Genomic DNA, 14,280 nt, shown 5'->3' with positions numbered 1-14,280 from the left:
TGCCGTTTTGTTACCTAGGTAAACGTTTACATCCATTTCCAGTGCATTTTCACATCTAACTTCTCATTTAATCTTTACCACCATCACCCGCATAAGAGAGGTAATATTACTACCTTCACTTGGCAAGTGAGGGGACTAAATCTCGTTTGTGACTTTCACTTGTTCACTCATTCAATCAATTATTAAGCCCATACACGTGCCAGGCACTTGCCCAAGTCATGAGATGCAACCAAGTACTATGCCAGATGCTGTTTTCACATAGAGTCTTGAGATATTTCTCAAGGAGGGCCGTTAGTGGCATTTGGGCAGACTGACTCTTTGATGGGCAGAAAGGTCCCACCCTTTGCAGAATGTCTATCACTAAATTGCCATCATTATCACCAATCTGTGGGGTGGATGGGAAGAGTAATCCCCAAATGAGAGCCCTCCTAGACGTTATGAGCAGCGGATATGAAGTCACACAGCCGGGTTTAGTTCTTATTCCATCCATTCCTCTCCTGGTGAACTTAGACAAGTGATAATGCTCTACGCCTCAGTTTCTGCCTTTGTAAAATGGTAGTGATGATAGTGTATACATTGTAAGAGTCCCATGGGAAGTAATCTAGATTCAATGCCTGACCCAAGCTGGTCTTCAGTAAATAATACCCAATAAATATCTTTGTTATTTCATCGGCTCATCTCCCGTCTACCTTCATCTCCTTCAATCTTTAAAGCCACGTTTTTCTTTTTATTTATTTATTTTTTTCTTTTTTGAGAAAGAGTCTTGCTCTGTCGGCCAGGTGCCAGACTGGAGCACAGTGGCACAAACTCGGCTCACTGCAATCTCTGCCTCCTGGGTTCAAGCAATTATCCTGCCTCAGCCTCCCGAGTAGCTGGGACTACAGGCGCACACCACCACGCCCAGCTAATTTTTTTATTTTTAGTAGAGACGGGGTTTCACCATGTTGGCCAGGATGGTCTCGATCTCTTGACCTCGTGATCCGCCCACCTCGGCCTCCCAAAGTGCTGGGATTACAGGCGTGAGCCACCGACCCAGCTTAAAGCCACCTTTTCAGAGAGAACTTCCCTGACAGTCCTATTTAAAATTTCAATCCCCCCACCACTGCCACTTCACATCCCTGTTCTTGCTTTTTCCCACCTAGCATCTGTCACCTTCAAACATACTCTTTAATTTAATATGCGTTTGTTATTGTGTCTCCCCACTACAATGTATGTTCCATGAGGACATGGATTTTCACCTGTTGGATTCTACATCTAGAACAGAGCCTAACTCTTAGTAAGCATTTAACAAAAACATCTTCGATGAGGTTAAATGGATGCAGGGAACAGCCCAACTTAAAAGTTGGTGTCTAGACTCCAAATTCTGTGTTCTTTTCACTATAATGAGTGACCACATGCAATGACATTAATGGTAATATGTGACAACCGTTAAGAAATGTTAAGTGTCCTCTTACAACACTACCTTAGAGGGGCCTCTGTGGTTTCCCTCTTCTGAGATTCTTTGAAGTTAACAGTTTCTAACAGAAACCTAGCCACCAGCTTATCTCACTTGAGTTCCCTCTGTGAGTTTTTTCCCCCAAAGCATTTAAGATAACCACTCAAGCCAGAGACTGAAAAGGACTTAAACACTTCCATTAGCAGGTTTCTTTGTCTCTAACCCTATCTACCTGAGACAGAACTGAAGTCCCAGTGATGGTGGAAATATCAGCCCTCCCCATAATGCTTATCTAAAGCCAAACTAAGCTTCCATCACTGTTAGAACTGACACTAGGTTAACATTGTACTTTCACACAGAGTTGACAACAGCAGGTCTGACAATAACCAATGACATTCAAGGCAGGTCTAGACCTGGGGCTCCAAAATCCTAGTGAACATTGTGCCAGGTCTGGGGAGGAAACATCAGACTTTCCATTTTCAGTTCATCTAAACACCAGACCTCCCATTTTCAGTTAACCTAAAAAAAGAAATTTAACTATATCAAGAATACAAATGGCCACAAACACCCCCATCTAACCTGTCATATCAAATTACATGCCATTTATGAAACTCAGGCAGTTATCCTCAACGACAAAGTGAATTAAGTGACCACCTCAATAATCCCACCATTCTTAGCATATTTCAATGAATAACCATTTACAGCTGAATCATAAGTAAATTTACAGATTATATGATCTACTTTTAACTATCCGATTCCTCACAAAATAGAACTGAGGCTTAAAGAGATCCCAGCCAAGAAACCACATCTTGAAGATAATTGTCACAATGCAGGCATACGAGAAAATGGCATTCCTCACTCTTGAGTACTAGCTCTCCATCGCATCTTTGTGGACCACATTACAAAGTCAAAAGAAGGAAAGAACCCTAAGTGATAAAGAGCCAACCAACAGAATTACCCAACAGATAATGACATATGGATTTACAGTCACTAGTCAGAAAGGATCCTATCCCAGATATGTAGATAATGGTAGTAATATGCAGAAATTATTTATAAACAAAATATTTTGGGGAATGGCTGCTCAAATATGTTTTACTAACAGGGTGTGGTGAGTATTGTGGTTATTTGCTCATCACTCATTCCACCCTCCTTCTAGAAAACTTTCTAGCCTGCAGAGGCTGGTAACTGAAAAGCTGTATTTCCCAGGCTTTTTGAAGCTAAGGTTCTAGATGTGAATTTGGCTCCCCCAAACAGAAGCACTCACTTGAGATTTTGAAAGCAGGTATGAGGCAGAGGACATCTTCCTGCCTTTGGGGCTGTTTGAGTGCTGGCAAGCATGGAGATGGGGACACGTGGGTTTTTTGCAACAGCATTATAGGGTCCACTCTCCAGCTTTGCCATCAGTTTGTTCTTGAACTTAATAGTTCCAGACACAGACTCGGAAGGTGTAGCACCCCTGGTAAGTCAGGTTTTTTTTTGTTTTTTTTGTTTGTTTGTTTGTTTTTGTTTTTGAGCAGCCATGCCAACATACGTTTATTTATGAATTATTATATAAACTTATTCCTGGATCCCTATTCCTCCAGCTCTTCCCCCCCCCCATGACTTTATAAGCACCAAATTCCCTCTAGTAAATATCTTTCTGCTGAAAATACCTAGACTGGGGCCAGGCGCAGTGGCTCACACCTGTCATCCCAGCACTTTGGGAGGCCAAGGTGGGCAGATCACCTGAGGTCAGGCGTTTGAGACCAGTCTGGCCAACATGGTGAAACCCTGTCTTTACTAAAAATACAAAAACTAGCTGGGCATGGTGATGGACACCTGTAATACCAGCTACTCAGAAGGCTGAGGTGGGAGAATCACTTAAAGCCGGGAGGCGGAGGTTGCAGTGAGCCGGATGGCACCACTGCACTCCAGCCTGGGCAACAGAGTGAGACTTTGTCTCAGAAAAAAATTAAATTAAATTAAAAAATAAAATACCTAGACTGCTTTCTATTTCCTGCCCTGAACCACAGCAGAACAGAAGCAAAGAGATTTGGGAGACAAACAGACTAGACCCCAGCAGATGCTATTTGGACATGACAGTCCAACCTGGCTCTTCCTTCTGAGTTGTGGGCACATGGATTGCGTGGTGACCAAGGTGGAAAGGCTATCTTTGAGAATCAATGTTTATGTCTATTTCTATTTGAACTTCCAGGTTCAAGCCCCAAGTTAAATCACTTACTTCCCACCCTCCCCATTCTAACTCTTAATCAACCTCATCATTAATCATAGAAATACTAACTACGAGCCCTGGGCTCTGAAAATAAGTGCCAGGCAGCGTTAAAAAGACCTGGACAGACTGCATGCTGGTCTAGCCATTGGGAAGCAAGTGGTCAAGACTAACCAGGTACTTTTGAGCCCTCAGAGTCTGCATCTTGGAGGAATGCCATTATTCATCACTTACTGAGGTTTTGAAATGTGCCATGGTTTACATAAAGTACTTTCACAATTTACAGAGGTGGCCTCAGAGGGCATCAATGGTGAAGGCACACTGCTATGTTTGATGGACCACCAAGAAACAAAACAGCTACTCAGTAAAAACATGCTGAGATGCCATCGATTACAACACAAACTGCATAATTACTAAAATGTGAAAAAATATGTCTTAGAATCAATAATATACAGTAATTTATGGGGATAGCACATGGGAGACCGGGACTAGAACTCAGGTCTTCCACTTCCAGATCACTGATCCATTTCATCTCTGTTTTTATTGAGGGCTGATTTAAGCCTGGCACTTCTGGATATTTTTATTCACAAATGCCTTGGATTCCACCCTGAAGATATCACCAATTTCCCACTACCAGCTCAGTCAAAATTATGTTCAAATTTCTTTTTCAGATCTCTATATTACTGCTTTAAAAACTGGAAATGGGGCTGGGTGTGGTGGCACCCTTGTAAGTCCCAGTTGCTTGGGAGGCTGACGTAGGAGGATCCCTTGAGCCCAGGAGTTCAATGATGCAGTGAGCCATGATCTCGCCACTGCTCTCCAGCCTGGGCAATAGAGCAAGACCCTGCTTTAAAAAATAAAAATAAATTTTTAAAAGATTTATTTTTTTTAGAAAAGGAGATAGTCTAGTTGGGGGGTCAATGGGGAACAAGTGGTAGAGGGGAGATGGGATTTCTATGGTGACCACTTAACCAAAGTATACCGTCAGCTGCCCAAAGATAAACACAAATGTGCAAGTAGGGCTGGGCATGGTGACTCACACCTGTACTAGCACTTTAGGAGGCCAAGGAGGGTGGATCACTTAAGGTCAGGAGTTCGAAACTAGCCTGGTCAACATGGCAACACCCCGTCTCTACTAAAAATGCAAAAGTATCCAGGTGTGGTGGTGCATGCCTATAATCCCAGCTACTCAGGAGGCTGAGACAGGAGAATCACTTGGGCCCAGGAAACAGAGATTGCAGTGAGCCAAGATCACGACACTACACTCCAGCCTCGGCGACAGAGTGAGACGCCATCTCAAAAAAAAAAAAAAAAATGCAAGTAGGAGACTTCATTTTCACCCTTGCTACATTGCTTCTACCTTTGTTCCTCACCTCCCTGCCCTAAGAGTCCTCTGCTCAAGCTTCTGCAGTGCTTCCCTCACATCTACAGTTAAACCCAAGGCTCAAAACAATCGTCTGGCTCTGACTTGTCTCTCCCTGATGCGTTCTTGTTGGCTGCCTCCCTCCCTCTGCTCTGGCTACTCCGACCACCTTGCCATGCATGTTCTTGCCTCAGGGATCAGACTTGAACTTGTATTGCTCTATGCCTGGAATGTGGCCAGCTCCTTCACTTCCTGCAGGTCCCTGCTCTCAGTGTCATCTTATCAATGACATTCCCTAATTACTTCTATATTAAATTGCAACCCCTGCCTCTCACATCACTCAACCATCTTCCCTGTTTTGTTTTTCTCTTAACACCATCTGATATACCATATAGGTCACTTCTGCATTTGTTTAAAGTCTGTCTAGCCCACTAGAATCTAAGTTCCATGAAGGCAGAGATATATGTGTTACATCTCCAATGCCAAGAACAGTATCTGGCACAGAGTAGAAGAAAGGAAAAGAGAGACAGAGAGAGAGCTGGAGAGGAAGAGAACAAGTCCGCTTGTAAGTTTCAATCAATTACATTTGATCTAAGATGTATCAAATTACAAGTCCAGGAAAATTTAACTGACAGATCAGATTGTTCAATGATCTCATAGGAAGAACTGCCTCCTCTTTCATTGTTATAAAAGTGGTATCCCAAAAATTCAAAAGAAAAACTAAAAAGAAAATAAAATGAATCAGCAGAATGACTTCTGGTTTTTCTCAGTCTGAACTTAGAAGAGGCCTGCTGGCAATGACTTTCCTAAGAGCCTTTTTCACTTGAACTTCAGATTAAAGAGAGGTCCTTTTGGTGGGTTTAAGAAGGGAAAGGGTGGCGCCTTTGCTTAGGAGCCTTTGACTTCCTGTTTTGAAATGACTGTGCTGATAAAGCTATGAACAAAATGATTTTTCAACCAGACAAACACTAACAGCAGATACCTCTGCTGAAGGATGGATTCCCTCACCCCAGAGAAACCCCCCAACCACCCTTTCTATGGTGCCTGATCACCCCTTTTATTGCAGAAGGCAATGAAAATGAGGGCTATAACAATCAAAGGAGATGGCCTACGTCTGTCTCATCTGAGCACAGCCACGAAATGCTCCATCAAAGTGCAAACATTTAAATGACCAGGGAGAGACCTCATGCTAAAAAATGCCTTCTCCTTCAGGTATTTTTTTCTTGTTAATTTTTGTAGGTACAGACTAGTTATATATATTTATGGGGTACACTTCAGTGATTCATGCTGTTTTCAGAAATCATAGCAGTCTCATATTTGAGACCCTCTTGACACCTTTTCAAAGGAAGTTTCAGGTATATAACATAACAACAGCCCTTACAAACTGGTGTGACTCCAAGCTCATTCCACATATAAGCAAAAAGATTCTGTAATGTAACATTAAATCTGTGCAATCACAGCAAAAAATAATACCAAACTGACATCTTACAAAAGGGTAGGATGGGAGGTAGAGACACATGTAAGTCTATACATTTAAAAGGTTATGGTTAAACTTTGTCTTTCCTTTAATCACTAGTTGTGATAATGATGTATTTGTCTACAATACTTATTATCAGCCAGGCATGTGGCTCACACCTGTAATCCCAGCACTTTGGGAGGCTGAGGCAGGTGGATCACGAGGTCAAGAGTTCGAGACCAGCCTGACCAACATGGTGAAACCCTGTCTCTACTTAAAAGTACAAAAATTAGCCGGGCGTGGTGGCGCACACCAGTAATCCCAGCTACTTGGGAGGCTGAGGCAGGAGAATTGCGTGAACCCAGGAAGCGGAGGTTGCGGTGAGCCGAGAGCATGCCATTGCACTCCAGCCTGGGTGACAGAGCAAGGCTCTATCTCAAAAAAACAGAAAACTTAGTATCAAACTGGATACAAAAATGTATGCTGTTATCTCAACTATATATATGCATTTTGTATAGTTGAGAAAAATATAGAATATATAAATATATGTAAATGTATTCTATAATATATATTTTTAAGTACCAGTTGCCTCTTGGTGGAATAATGATTGTTTTTCTTCTATACCTCCTAGATTTTCTTTCTTTCTTTTTTTTTTTTGGAACGGGGTTTTGCTCTTGTTACCCAAGACAGAATGGCCTGATCAGCTCGCTGCAACCTCCGCCTCCCTGATTCAAACAATTCTCCTCCCTCAGCCTCTCTAGTAGCTGGAATTAAAGGAGTGCACGACCACGCCCAGCTAATTTTCTTTGTATTTGTAGTAGAGACAGTGTCTCACCATGTTGGTCAGGCTGGTCTCAAATTCTTGACCTCAGGTGATCCACCCACCTCGGCCTCCCAAAGTGCTGGGACTACAGGTGTGTGCCATCGCACCCCACCACCTCCTAAATTTTCTAAAATGAGCACATATTATGTTTATAATTAGTTTAAAATTATAAAACAAAATGCATTTTAGATTCAACCTGATCAAGTGAAACGCTAAGGGGGTAAACTGAGACATCTTTCAATAAAGGATATAATCTTTCAATACATTCGACCAAGGCAAAGAAATCCCAGGTGACAGTGAAAACAAACGTTTCACAAAAATAAAAATAATACAGAGGAAGTGAACGGGACAGAAAAGGTTTTCTCCTCTGATGGCTTCTTTCTATGAACGGTAGCTTTCAAACAAAAACCGCAATCCTATGGAGTAACACAAAAGGAAGGTTCAGAGGAGCTGCCTTTACATACTGTGCACAAATGCAGCCCGCAGGCCTCTCAGCTTTGCTTTGCATGATATGGCTCCATCAAAGCCCAGTCGTCTGGGGCAGGTATGCAAGACATTTTAATGTAAGCGGATGAACTTTCATAGGAAGCATTCATTGGTGAACTCACACCCGTATAGAAACCGCACGTTTGTGGTTCCATTCTCCCTGACTTTTGGAGTAGTTCACAGCCATAGAAGATTATCTGTTCTATGGATGGATTTCCTTAGTGGCTAAACAAGGCCAACCTTCTCCAGAATCCAGGACACAGAGCAATGCCTCAACTGCCTACACCTCATGGGATGCATATTTAGGCCACGGTGAAAGCTCCTGTCTGGCGCCTGATGAGTTTAAACCAGGTCCATGCCAGAGTTCAGGAAGGCAGGAAGTGTCCCCACCGGACAAAGCCAGAGTTATTGACCAGGCGTTCTTGGTAAAGCTTGAAGTGACCTTCCTGAAAACCAGATAAGTGGGTCTACTTCTGGAGTTTAACCACTTCATGTATTCACCCAGCAAATATTTTATTGAGAATCCACCGTTGTCAGACCCTGTGCAAAAAACACTGGCACTAAAATGTAGTCTAAAACCTGGTCCTTGTCCTGTAAAATATTCTTAAGGAAGACTATTAACTCAGAGTATCAAAAACCTCTAAAGGTAACTGTTCTACTGACAAGGCCCACTTCTGCTAAACCCTTGTGCAACTGATGACCAATCACTCAAATGTACAAATTAATCAATTATATGAATTAGAAAAGAAAATGGGCCCCAGATTAGAATCGGAGAGAGGGGCAGCCGGCCTTGCCAGCTGTCTCCTTTTTGTTTCAGTTTATTTATTTATTTATTTATTTTTTAGACACAGTTTCACTTTGTCGCCCAGGCTGGAGTACAGTGGTGCCATCTTAGCTCACTGTAACCTCTGCCTCCCAGGTTCATCCACTATTCTCATGCCCCAGGCTCTGGGGTACCTGGGATTACAGGCGTGTGCCACCACACCCAGCTAATTTTTGTATTTTTAGTACAGACGTGGTTTCGTCATGTTGGTGAGGCTGGTCTCAAACTCCTGAGCTCAAGTGATCTGCCCACCTTGGCCTTCCAAGATGCTGGGATTCCAGGTATGAGCCACCGTGCCCCACCTTCCTTTTTTTTCTCCTCCTCTTCTCACACCTTCCAGCCACCAACGAAGCCTGGAGCCCATCACTTTTGCAATACTGTTTTTCTATTTCTCATGTAGGTATCTGGAACCCCTGCCAAAGGCCTCCAAATTTTTAGCTGTACAATCTGTGCCACGTTGTGGTCCCTTCTGCCTCTTCCAGTGTGATCTAGAGAGACAAAAACTGCAAAGCCAGGCTAAAGGATCAGCCTTCATTACCCCAAGATACTTCAGAGAAGCAAGGATCTTTAACTTTTAAAGAAATTCAAACCAGCATGAAAAAGATTCCATGTCAGTGGTCATCAACAGTATAGCTTAATAAAATGAACCCCCAAAAAAGAAAATGTTTAATGTGGATTTCAAAGTATATTTTTACGCCCCATGTAATAATAAACTGTTGACACTGAGTTTTTGTGGAACTATAAGTAATCTGAAATAAGGAAGGTCTTTCAATTGAACTATCTGCAATTCTACATTCAACAGAATATTTTGAAAGTAGTATTTGCTATGGACTCGGGGGAAATATCAGAAAAGTATATTTATAGAGATCCAAATAATAACCAAAGGGAGAAAATAGGACCAGAAGGGGACATAAAAGATGGGACAGGATCATCGACAGAGGATCTTTATCAGCACAAGCTTAGAAAAGGTTCTCTGCCTCTTCCAAAAGGCTGGACTGAAAAGATATGATGTCACTTTCAAGTCAACTTAAGACTCTAACAAGAGCTGGAAATTTTCATAAAGTGCCAATTACAAGTTGGAAATTTCTTCCTAGTATCTTTGACTAGAAAGTTATTTCCCAATTCTCACAAAGATTCCATGACAATTCTATTTCCCTGGGCAATTAACAGGTACGCAGAAGCTCAAGCACATTCCTGCTGAAGGCTGACACTCATCCGTGTTCTGCACATTTGTACAGAGTATTACTGGCATTCACGATTCCAACAAAACTTTAAGAGACTTGGACAAATCTCTAGAGTTTAGACCAAATCACCCGGCCCCTTGTTTAAACTGTCTGAACCCCAGTGTATCTGCACACCACCCATCCCCTGGCACTCTGGAATGAGCCTGGCCTGGTCTCCGGTGGCCCCAGGAGCTTGGCACTCTGAGATACCCCTGTCTGTCTCGTCCTGCCCACGGCAACCAAAGCCCGCCTGCTGCAATGCAAGCCAGGTCCATTTTTAAATTCCCTTAGAAGTTTCACAACCGCAGGTTTGGGTGAGGAGACAAACACCGCTGTAGTTTGCTGACATTAAACTAAAAATACCCGGCTGCAAACAAAAGCCATCTTTAACGGGGCTGGCTCGGACGTCCTGAGGTTACATGTGGTGGAGTCGGACGATACCCTTGGCAGTGTGGCTGCCTTAACAACTGCTCCAGGCCGAGTGGGGCAAGGGGGCCGTCTGTCCCTGCGCTGTCAAGGAATCTGCAGCCTGCAGCCCTGCCCGTTTGATGGAAAGAACGGCTTTATTCCTCTGCCATCGACCCAGACGCAGGTTTGATGAATTCGGGACTGCGTCTGCTTAGTGTTACACAGTGAAAGGGGAAGGCGAGAGGCATAAACGAAAAACACCAACCCCACTTCCCAGGAAGGAAATGTGTTTCCACCTCCCTCCTCCTTGCAATTAGAAAAGCAAATTATTGCTGTGACTACACTGAGAAAGGCAACTCGGAGGCGTAGAAAAAGGATTTCTGAGCCAACGTGGCCCGGCAGGGGGCCGTTAAGGGAGGGGAAACCGGAGCAGGGGAGCCTAGGCTTGGCAGGGAGACCTAGTTACACTGGAAGGCTTCTCAGAAGGTTCTACCTGTTGGGTTTTGCAGCCGAGCTGCTCACCCCCGGCGGCCGCGCTCGAGGGCGCCCCTCCCTCCCCAGGTCCCAAACTTTTCCTCGCGCCCCTCGGAAGCTGCGAGCCTCGTCCCTCCCCCAGTCCAGATTTCGGACGTGGAACTTTGCCTGAGCCACAGGGGACCGGAGGAAGGGAGTTCATTCCCACGCAGCCCGGGGGATTCTCGTTGCTCGGATCCCAGAAGTAGGGGGATGCACACGGACGGTCAGCCCAGGACCTGGTCAAAGTTTCCTCCAAAACTGCAGTGGTCAAGGCGTGACCCAGGATCTCAGTTCCCAGCTCACGGGTGAGGGGCTGGAGTAGGCCCCGGGGCACCAGCCGCAAGGTCACTGCGGAGCCGGACCCCGGGGGCAAACGGCCAGCGCGTGATGGAGGGGCAGTGCCGGGCACCCGACCTCTCTCCACACCTGCTCAGCTCTGCGCAGGGCCCGGGACACGTGGGACCCCAGTCCCGGGCTCCCCAGCCTGCTGCATGGACTCGCACCCTTGCCAGGGCGTGTACCCTTCGCCCCCGGCCCCGCGACCAGGAAGAGGCGGCTCGCCGAGCGCAGAGCAGCCGGCTCCGGGTAAACTCTCATTCTCCGACCCCGGCAGCACCGGAGAGTTTCGTTCTCCTCAAACCAGCCCCTCACCCCTGGCTGCTTCCCACACCTCTCCCTTTCCCTGCTACATCGCAGACAGACAGACAAGGGACACAAAGAAAAAGAAGAAGAAGAAGAGGGAAAAAAATAAAATAAAAAAATAAACTACTGCCCCTCCTAGTCCCATCCTCCAGCCCGGAACCGGGAGCAAGAATGGGGGAAGCACACCTTCCCTCCTCCCATCCCGATAGGGCGACCCGGGTACACCCGGGCAGCCAAGAGCCCCGAAGAGGCCGAAGGCGGAGAGGAAAGGTAGGAAGAGGCAGAAACCAGGCGGAGCGAGCGAGCGAGAGCGCGAGAGAGAAGAAAATATCCAACAAAACCACGCTAACGCGCCCCCTACCTGGGTGCAACATACTTTGGAAATAGAAGATGACCAGGATAAAGGATCCCAAGCAAGTGGCCAGCACCATCCGGCAGATTCTGTTCATCCTCATCACTTCCAGCAGCGCTGGCTTCATGGCTTTGTCCTGGCTTCAGGGACCGGGGAGTCCGGGAGGCGCGCCCGGGGCGCAGGAGTAGGGACCCCGCCGCGCGGACCGGAGCCCGGGAGGCGCGGGGCAGAGCTGAGCAAGGCTCGGAGGGAGGATCGGGCTCGCTTTGCGGTGGCTCTCGGAGCCCCCAGCCCGTGTAGGGGTGTGGAAGGTGCCGGAGTTGGTCTGGAAGTGCTGAGATGCGTGGAGCCGCCGGCTGCGCGCTCCTGCTCCTCCTTCTCGCCGCTCCGCCGCCTCCTCCGCTCCCGCCGGCGGCCGCCGCTGCCTCGTCGCGGGCCGGGCTGCTGGGGTGCGAGCGGAGATGGTGGTGCCGCCGCCGCTGCCGCTGCGCTGGCCGCTGTGGCTGTCGGACAGGCCCCCTCCCTCCTCTCCAAAGGCTACTTCATTGCGCTTCTATGATCTATATATTCCGGGGCTGGGTTTTACCAAAAGCAACTCGCGGCCCCCAGCGAGGGGAGGGCGCCTGCGGAGAGCCGGGAGGAGGGAGGGGCCCTAGCGCCGGGGCGGAGCATCGCGCTCCCCCCGCCCCTACCCGGGACATGGTCGCGTCCAGCTGTTGCCCGGGGAGTGCGGAGTGCGCGCTGCGCTCCCGCAGGGTCCCAAAAGCCCTCGGTCCCGGGCCAGGCTCGGCCGCCTTCTGGAGGTTCTGTCAGCGTTTCCATGACAAAACCCGGAGGAAAAAAAGACGAAGAAAATCGCCTCGGTGCTGCCACCCACCCCCACTAGCGTTTGGAGAGGAAAGTGGCAGGCAGCGGGCTGGGTCTTGGAGGGGAGAGTTAAGGGTTAGGGGGTTTCTGGTGGCTCACGATTATTTAAAATCCCTGGGCGATGTAGCGGGGGAAGTTACCCCAAGCCCCCAGGGAGCGAGTGCCCGTTTTCAGACGCTCAGAACTGGGTGGTTTCGTTTTTCTTTCGAAGACAGCCCTGCTTGGGAGTCGGGGTTAAAGAGGGCTGACTTAAAGTCAAGGTTAGGGAAACTGCAGAACCCTCGGGTCCAGCGACAGCTGAGCTTTTCCGGGGACTTATGCAGACAGAGTCTCTGACACCCACCATCACCACCATCCCTCAAGGTAAAAGGGATTTGTGGATTGCAAAACTCTGCTTTCCTAAAGGGTAGAGCATCCTCGGAATTACTGAAAATGCACAGCAGTCTTAGCTGGGAGGGGATGAGAAAAGCGAAGCCACCTCACTCAAGTCCAAGAAACCACTGGAAAAGCCAAGCCAGACTTAGCACTGGCAGGTACATGGAAAGATAGTGTTGTTTTCTTGTGACTTCAAAGTTTTCTTGTGACTTGTTAAAGTGACTTCAAATTTCCAATCCCATGCATTTAAGCTGTTTTGCAATCAATAAAGTGGACACAGGCAATAGGGTAGGGAACCCGTTTACGCTAGGAAAAAAAAAGTTATTGTAAAGACTAACATGTGTGCCTTATCAAGTCATTACTAATACCAAATTAATAATGAAATAAGATACCGTGTCTTTCAATGCCTCTCACAAAATAGGCGTTTGATAAATTCTTATTGAATCTGAATGTAATGGGCCTTATCCTCCCCTCGATAGACAGAGACACAACTTGCAGCTAGACCCAAGCAACAAAAATCACCTGGGCAACCTCAACTCCCTTTCCCCAGAGTTCTTCTCCAGCAGTTACATGGAAAGTAACGAACTCAGCAGCCTTGCCTTTGATTACAGAAGACAATCAATTACAGCACAATATTTATGCAGCTGCTGTGTACTGTATTAATTTGGACTCACCTGTGAATGAGTTGCTTGCTCAAGGAAGCCGGGCTGAACAAGCTTCAGACAGAGTCGTTCTCCAGTGATTCTTCTAATCTGGTGATAGGAGATCAGGAATGGGAGTTGCACTATACCCTCCCCACCTCTCCACCATCATTAAGACGGGATTCCTTGCAGGGAGCATGGCTTAGGTGGACATTTGCACAAAGCCTTTGCCTAAAATGTCAGTCTCTCATTTAACAGATCCAGAGAGGGGAAGGGATTTACTCCCAGGTCACCCAAGTGACCGCTCACCTCACTGGGCAGAGACTTCACTGTTACCTGTCCCAAAGCCTGGACATGCACAAGGCAGTTTAGGAAGTCACAGGGTCAAGGGAGAGGTCAGAAGTCTAATTCCCTGTAGGTCATGGAGGTCATGGAGTTGGCCCACATGGTGAGGGAGGATGGTGAACCATGCCCAGCATCCGTTCGTGCATTTCCACAATCAGCAGCCTGCCCAAACACACAGTGAGGATTAAGGCTGTGACACATAAGCTACCTTAGGTCCAAACCTCTTTTGGGCCATGGTACCCACTAGGCTGAACTCCTTCCTGGAGATCCAAGTTGTCTTCATCTCTGTCGCTCTCTAATGCCCAGCACAATGACT

At 46.7% G+C, this 14,280-nt stretch overlaps 1 protein-coding gene across 2 annotated transcripts in view; it reads right to left on the bottom strand.

Moving 5' to 3' along the window:
• The window catches only part of CHST11 (carbohydrate sulfotransferase 11), a 312,538-nt gene extending 299,870 nt beyond the window's left edge, over window positions 1–12,668 (bottom strand). Inside the window, exon 1 of one of the 2 annotated variants that reach the window (XM_032285695.1) lies at window positions 11,761–12,668. In XM_032285695.1, coding sequence (XP_032141586.1) covers window positions 11,761–11,863 — 103 coding nt within the window. In that variant the 5' untranslated portion in view covers window positions 11,864–12,668. Of the gene's footprint in view, window positions 1–11,745 lie in introns of both variants that reach the window. The other variant, XM_032285687.1, reaches the window with a different exon arrangement.
• Window positions 12,669–14,280: the final 1,612 nt, after the last annotated feature.

The sequence above is a fragment of the Sapajus apella genome, unplaced genomic scaffold (genome assembly GCF_009761245.1).
Source record: "Sapajus apella isolate SASKATOON/1434 unplaced genomic scaffold, GSC_monkey_1.0 scaffold2, whole genome shotgun sequence".
NCBI classification, from domain to species: Eukaryota; Metazoa; Chordata; class Mammalia; order Primates; family Cebidae; genus Sapajus; species Sapajus apella.
Note: the sequence above shows the minus strand (reverse complement) of the source record. Positions and strands in the feature narration are given on the sequence as shown.